Raw genomic sequence first — 7,862 nt, 5'->3', positions numbered from 1 at the left:
ATTTCAAGAGTGCTGCAGGTAAACAGGGTTTTAGAGAGGCTGGTGGGGTCATGTTCTGCACTGGGTGCCACCACCTGAGCACAGCAACTTCAGGACTGGTGAAGCAAGCCCTGGAAATCTGTCCCATGGCTGTAAACAGGTGACTGGGATGAATGGGAATGCTTTGGACAAAGGACAGATTTGGGGAGACTATTGCAGAAGGATGTTACCACCTTGAGACGTGGCTGAGAGGGGCAACTCCTCAGAGGGGCCATACAGGCTGTATGGGGAAGGCAAGTAGAGGCAGCAGCAGTGCTGACCCTGCCTTGTTCTCCACAGCTTGCTGCCTCAATCCCTTCTGCATAGCTACAACCAAGGGCAGGGGGAACAGAGTGGACAGGGATGGTGCCATGCCACTCCATGCCAGCCCTCTTGATCCCTGAAGCTTTATACTCACCCTTTAAGCAGGGTTTGCAGCAGTATCTTAACTCGTGTAAAGACAGCATGGATGTTTCGTGCCTCGACAGCAGTGAGTCTAAGTGCAAATTGTGTGTGACCTGAATATCCCACAGTTACACCTTGGAAACCTTAATAAAGCTGCCTCTGAGGTGCTTATGTGGAGCAGACACTAAGACTGGAAGACAGAGGCACATTTTTTACTCCCTAGGAGCGCTCACCAGGGTAAGTGGCAGCTGGCTGAGGCACCACCAGGTCATCAGGCTAAGGGCTGAAGCCCTGCAGCCCTCTGAAAGCCACAACGGCATGGGTTGTGGGTACAAAGTGGTGTGTGTTGTAAATAACTTGGCAGAGAAGGCAAAGCAGAGCTGTGCAGGGCTTGATGTGTGCTGCCTGTGGTCTGGGGGATAATAGCACAGCACTGCCTTTAGCTAGCCAAAATGCTCCTTTAAGGATGGAGAAACGTTGCCTGGTGCAGTATTGCCAGGATTTGGTCTATCTGATGAACTGTTGAAGGGCTGAGTGGGAGAGGAAAATTCTTCCAAATTGCTTTTGCCTCATGTTGCACAGCACATAACAGAGTGGGGAGACTGGGGACGGGGGAGGGAGGGTTAAACCAGCTAAAGGAAGGCAGTGACCTCACGGAGCTGCACATCCTCTTTGATGAGTACCATCTTTTGTTGCCTTTCAGGCATGGGCCTGAGCTGTGTCAGATTACATCAGGCTTTTACCATAATTTCTGAGAGCTCAGCTTTTGTAGATTCCATCTACATGAAAAGTTCTTGAAAAGTGCAGCACTCATCAATTGTACAAGAAAGCAATTTTTCTAGCAAGTATTAATGTAATTAAGGGGACAGGGGTGGTGGGATGTCTGCTGGAGCTTCAGTTTAAACCCACAATAGGGACAATAGATATGACAAGGAGGATGGAGAGGCAGGAAATGGGATCATTGCCTGGATTTCTGAGCCCATCTTTTTGCTGGCTGTAGAAGCGGGTTGCTTTTCTAAATATAAATCAAAATGTGGATGCTCACCAGTGTGAGATTATGATCATTAGATGTCTCAATGATGTGTGATTAAATCCTTCAATGCACCAATGACCTTGTCTGATCACTCTTGGAGTGTGTGATCCACATGGGGGGGATCTCAGCCTCCTCCTGTACAAGACCAAAGGCCTCAACTGCGTCCCTCAGTGTGAGCACTCTTGCTGCCTCTTTCTAAATGGCTGAGTTTTTCTTGGTATGGTTATCTTCCCTTCTTAACCTTGGTAAGTCAGTCACTCGGGAATGAACCTTGGTAAAACAGGGTGAAGGCAACGCTTAGTGCACTGGGTATGAAACAAGCAGCCATGGGAATCTTGGCTGATGTACAGAAGCAGTGAGGCCGATGTGGAAGGGCTATTGCAGTGGGAGAGGCTGTGCCCACCTCAGAACAGCCATGGGGAGGGCCATGGGGATTAGTTTACAGGATAACCTATGGAGTAGGCAGCAAAATAGCCTAGAGGATAGCCTAGGGCTAACCTCCTGGACATCTTACCTGATAACACAGCCTAGGAGGCAGCTTGAAGGCTAGCCCGTAGGATAACCCTACAAGAGCAAGGGCTCTCCCCTAGAAGTCCCTGCTCCAAGCTGGCAGAAGAAAGATGTGAAGCAAAGGCTTGCGCTTCCCAAAAGCACTTCAGCTTGCTGCTGGCTCTGAGGACATTAGGAGTACTGATCCAAAAGGCCAGCCTGGCTCTGGCTCCCAGAGGGGCCCAGGGAACCACTCACAGCGCTGCCAGCTCCGCAGGTTGAGCGGGCCCTGCCTCCGTGTTGCAGGGGGCAGTTGAGGCTGCACGTCATGCCATAACCCATGGGGCCACGTTGGCCTCCTCTGTAGGTCAGTCATGCTTCTCTCATATTGCAACAGTGGCCTGGGAGCGGTCAGGCAAGACAGTATCAGCCCACTGCTGCAAGCCCAATGCTCCCAGCCTGTGGCACGAAAGAGACTGGGAAGGCTCCTCCGTCAGAAGCCTCAGAAAACACTGAAAGCTGCATGACTGTTTCCAGCCACTCTGTGTGCCTGCAGCCCATCAGCCAAGCCTCACCCCTGTGAGGGGAGAGGAACCACTGCCCACAGAGCCCTCTGCCCTCCCTCCGTGGCAAAGTGTCAGCTGCCGCTGCCTCAGCTCCCCACAGGCACTGCAGCACAGCCCCAGCACGCAGCAGATGGCACGTGGAGTCCGCTCCCGGGATCGACCCGCGGATGTTGTGCTCCCTCCCAGTATTTGGCTGTGCCTTCCCATGGGAGATGTCTGTGCCAGGATGCTGCATGTTCCCTTAAATAACACATTGCTTCCCTCTGGGGGTGGCATGGATGGCATTGGGCGAGGAGTAGGGGCTTTGCGCTTTCTTGGTGCTTCTGGAGCTTACAAGGAGGAAAAAAAAAAAAAAAAGCTGCTGCTTTTCCTTTCTGTCCTTGTAATAACAACAACAGGAGGGATGGGGGAATTAAGGTGCTGAGTTTGGGCTGAGATAGCCCAAGCCCTGGCTGCTCTGAGTGTCTGAAAGGACCCATCCAGCACAAGGCACAGCTGGGAGCCCATCACACCACTTGTACCAGAAGGGTCAGCACTAATTAATAATTATGGTTCTATTTTAGCTTAAAAACAAATGTCATCTCTCACCACCCTGATGAAGGAGGTTTTTCTTCCCCCTCCAGCCCATTCTTGCCCCCAGAGGATAAGGGCTGCTTGGTCTTGTGTGTAGCACGAGCTGGTCAGCCCCAGGGTCAGAGCTACTATGCAGATGCCCAGCAGCTCTCAGCCCTCAAGCCAAGAGGGGTTGTTGCTATGGGAATCCAGAGGGGACTTGCAGACAGCAGCTGGAGCCTGTATCTGTCCCTGTCCGAGACAGCTGGATTTGGAGAGAAGCAAAACTAAAAGGAGGTGGCAGAGAGAGACAGAGGCACAGCAAAATGCATGCATGTTAGAGGAGGGACCTTCCCAGAATGAGAGTACAGTGGGATACAGAAGAGCGGGGACACCAAACTGTCAGGCAGCGGTGGCTCGGCTTGGCAGGATAAACCTTATTTTCTGCTCTGTTGGACACTGGGGGGGGGCAAAAAAAAAAGTAAACCTGCCGGTGAAAGCCGAGCCGTAGCAAGATGGGATCTGCCTCCTCAACTTACCGGCCCAAGTGTATTTATTTGGATATTGATGGAAGAATTCAAAAGGTACTTTTGCCGTTTTTCAGCCAAGTCGCGTCTGCGGGCGCAGCGGGGTCGTGTTTGCTGCACCACCTCTTCTGTAACGCCGCTTCGATGCGCCTTTGCGTTCAGCGCCGCCGTGGGTTCCACATCTCTTTTTAAGGGGGAAGGGGGGTACGGGGTGGGGGTGGCGGGGTGCATCTTGAGCGGCTTCTGCTTTGTATACGGATGTTTATTGAGAGGGGAAAGGGGCGGCCGGCAGCAGGGGAGGGCTGGGCGCTGCCGGCGCGGGATCCTCGGTGTGGCGGCCGCGCGGGTTTCCTCTCCCGGAGCAGCTTCGCGACGTGTTTACAAAGTTTTTTTTTCCTGCGGAGAGGTTTTTTACCCAAGCACACGGCGTGCTGAGTTATTGGGAGATTGCCTGTGTTGGGTGGAGGGTGGCTGGGGTTTATCAACGGGCATTTTCCCACTGGCAGGCTGAGCGGCGGGCGGGTGCCCGGCTGCTGTGTGGAGGGGGATGCGGGGCCATGGGGGAAGGTGGGCTGCCGCATCCCTGGGAGTGGGCTGCGGGGTCCCCGCCGCCTTTGTTAAGTTGTTGGTAAATCATGATAAAGGTGAATTAAAACTTACACTCCCGCTAGCCTGCCTTGTTCGCTTAACCACGGCTCACAGCACAGGGAAAGCTGCGGGAGAGATCTAGTCTGGCTGAAAGAGAGAGCTCGCACGCTGTCGAGCTGACAGCATACTGCTTTTAAACCGAAACAATGCCACTGTGTTTTTGCTAGTCTTTTTTTTATAGCCCACTTCTTCCTGTCAGCAATCCTTTGGCCCCAAACCAAGTGCCTTTTTAACAGAGAGCCGCTGCGAGGCTCAAGAGCGAGTAAACTCACAAAATTCGAATCTCTCTCTCTCGCCTTTCCTGCTCTACGTTTGCGTTTTACCCAGGCTCGCCTTTTGTTTCTCCTTTAAAAAGAAGCAGACACAAATCCCCTTTGCCTGACCCTCCCCTTTGCCGTGTGCGTGACCGCGGAAGCGAGGTGAAGGGAGAGCTGATACTCACAGTGCCATCCCACCTCTGCACACCTCCGTTGCCTACAGGTTCCCTCTGCCACCGCCCCGGGGACACACCGCAACCGCCCAAGTCGTGTCCTCAGGAGTAAGACCTCGGGAGCATCCCAATCTGCGCCAGGTCCCCCAGGGGAAAGCTGCTCTTTTTCACCCATCTCGGGGCTTAGCCGTGGCGGTGATCCCTATGTCCCCGTGGGCTTCTCCATGCCGGGGCGGGCGGGAGCGAGGCGACTCTGCTGAGCTGAAGGCGTTGCTTCTCTTTTAGCCGAGGCTTAGCGAGTTGGTCGCCTGACGGCCCCCAGAAGCCAGGCTTCGTACAGAACTCCCTGGCACCTTCACAGTTCAGTGCAAAACCATTTCGGTGTTTTGAAAGGGTGGCGAGTGTTTCCGTAGCCTTAGGCAAAGGACATTGTCTGTCATCTGTGCCAGCCTGAAAAATAAAAAGCTTTTCTCAGATAGAGTCCAGTCTCTGGAGAGCGCTTTTGACACTAAAAACGCACAAGAGACATGATTGCATGAGCAAGCAAGTGCAAACTCAGGCGTTATTAAGGAGTGGGGTTTTTTGCTCGATAAATGTTATCTGTTTCTTTTGTCAGATGTACAGTTCCATCTGTGCAATGTTTGGAAGGATAAAATGCCACAAAAATTCCAGTAAAAATGCCGTGTAAATGGGGTTCACCCAGGGGTAAGCGGGGCATAGCTCAGATTCTCATGCCTCCTCTGTAACATCATTAGAAAGAAAAAGAAAACCAAACCCAACCCTTAATCTTCCAAGGAATGCAGCATTGGAGGCTTCTAAATGGAGCTCATTTAATCAATGCTAAGTTGCTCATCCAAATAACGATGTACCAGCCTCGTTATAATAGCACTTGTTAAGTTTGACAGGGCTCAGCTCCAGCTTGCCACCAGCTCGCTGGCCACGTATTGCGGCTGAGCATCTGACGGTAGTGGTCTGATGGCAGCTATTCATGGGTCATTTCGTGTTTCCATGGCCTTGTCCCCAACTCCTGCGCATGCAGCCACTCCGGGCTGTGGGTGAAGCTGTTTTGCTTCCCATGGGAACCCCATGTCCAGCAAGTGGGCAGTTGAAGGTGCCCTGCACCAGGAGAGCTGCATTCAGGCAAGTGGGTTTGTGTGTCAGCAGGTCCCGAGGGGCACGGTGGGGAAGGTGAAGGTATGCATCAGTTCTGTAAGGAGAGTTTGCTGGCTTTGAAACCCTTCTCAGGAGTCGTTGAGATAAAGGAGGCACCATCAGCACGGGTTGAACCCGAGGGCCGTGCCTGAGGCCAGGACATCCCAGGGAAAGTTGCGGAGTCTTCTTCTCTGGAGGGTTTCAAAACCCACCTGGACTTGTTCCTATGTGACTTGATGGAGGTGAACCTGCTTTAGCAGGTCCCTTCCAACCCCTAACATCGTGTGATTCTGTGAAGGACTGATGTCTGCACCTACAAGGCCAGTACCATGAACCTCCTGCAGTACCCTCCTGCAGAAGGGTGTTGGGAAGCTGTGAGCAGAGGGGAGCCCGGCCCAGTGCCCTTGTGCATCACTCCTACATCAGGCTGGGGAAACTTAGTCCATGCCTCCATAACTTTCTTTCTGCTTATCGCCATCCTGCCTGCACTCTCAAAGACTCCTGCTTTGTCACAGTCTGATAAACTGACCTTTCAGAAGCATGGGCAGGCACAAAGTGGTCTCCGAAGCTGGCGGCAGGGTTCTTCTCCAGTGAGCAGAGTTGACTGAGCATCATCTCGTGCTGGGGGCAGCATGGACTCTGAGAGGAAGCTGAGATGACCCATCCCAGCCCAGCAGACACCAACTTTGGTACCAGCCCCAGCCACCTTAGCTCAAAAGCCCCAAAAAGTTGACTTTTGTGTCAGAAGGCTTTGGGTTGCCAGCAGCTGTGTCCCAGCCAAGGGGAAGGTGATGAGAGTCTTCCATGAGGCAGCCATCATCTGAGCTGGTGGAGCCAGAGCCAAACACGAAGCAGGAGGTGGAGGGGATGGCTCTGCTGGGACTGCAGTAGAGGGAAGATCAAAGGCTTCACAGTGTTACAGCCACGTACCAAACCAGAGCGCTACACAAACTGGCTTCAAAGAGGTTACTTGTTCTTAGCGCTGACTGAAAGATGAAATTACCCGGGAATGTGCTTTCCTATCCAGCACCTCCATAAAGGGACTGCACCTCTTGGCAAAACCAGCACTGCACAGTTTGTTTGTTCTAAAAGGATAATCTCACCTTGTCATGGTTTAGGCCCATCAGGGAAGAAAAGATCACAATTAGCCTCAAGTATCAAAGACCTGAGGATTGCCAAAGGGCAGGGAGAGCTTAATTGCCGCTTAAGGTCCAGGACAAAACAGAGCAGGCTACTCAGCTCGGGGAAGAAAACAGAAAATGATTTAATGCAACATCAACTAAAACATAACCTTAAAACCCCAAAACATAACCAAAATAAAACAACACAGAGTGGTACAACAATGAAGAGTCTGACCAGCCCTTTAAGAACACCTTCTCCCCACTCCTTCCCTCTTCCCCGGGCTCAGAGCCCTGATCCGTGTGTTTTTACCTCCTCCTGCCCTGAACGGCCCAGGAGGGCAGGGAGTAGGGGTTTCAGTCTATTCCTGATAGCTTCTGCCCTCTGCCTCTCCTCAGGGCAGGTGAGCTCTGCACCAGGCCTCCCTGCAAGTCTGTGGGGAACCTGCACGGGCTGCTCCGACGTGCATTTATCCCAAAGGCTGCAGCTCCTCTCTGCCTCTCGTGTGGGGCTGCTCTGCGGCGCGCAGGCTCTCCAGCACGGCCTGGGCCATGGCCATCTCCCCACACAGTCTCTTGCCCGACTGAGTGCACTCACACGGAGCTGCTGGTGGCTCTCAGTCCTGCCATCGCCCTCCATGGGTTGCAGGGGCACAGCTGCATTCTTACCACGGCTTGCAGAGGGGTCTCTGGTCTGGTGCTCCTCCTTCCTTCCTCCTTCTCTGACTGTAGGGCCCGCGTGGTCGCCTCCATCTTGTATCACTCATACACCTCCTGCCAGCACTTCAAATTCCAGTCCCTAAATAGTGATTGCAGAGGCTCCAGATTGGCCCAGCCAGGCCGGAGGTGGGTCAGAACCAGGGAGCTGGAGGAGAGTCCAAATACTCTTTACCAGGTCTTCATTGCAACCCCCTTCGCCTGTTA

The 7,862-nt window shown here is 53.0% G+C and overlaps 1 protein-coding gene across 1 annotated transcript in view; it reads left to right on the top strand.

The window, feature by feature from the left end:
- Positions 1 to 3,578: 3,578 nt before the first annotated feature.
- Positions 3,579 to 7,862, top strand: part of PDE9A (phosphodiesterase 9A) — a 52,205-nt gene continuing 47,921 nt past the window's right edge. Inside the window, exon 1 of the mRNA XM_061988617.1 lies at positions 3,579 to 3,647. Coding sequence (XP_061844601.1) covers positions 3,579 to 3,647 — 69 coding nt within the window. The remainder of the gene's footprint in view (positions 3,648 to 7,862) is intronic.

Source organism: Colius striatus, chromosome 1 (genome assembly GCF_028858725.1).
Source record: "Colius striatus isolate bColStr4 chromosome 1, bColStr4.1.hap1, whole genome shotgun sequence".
NCBI lineage: Eukaryota > Metazoa > Chordata > Aves > Coliiformes > Coliidae > Colius > Colius striatus.
Note: the sequence above shows the minus strand (reverse complement) of the source record. Positions and strands in the feature narration are given on the sequence as shown.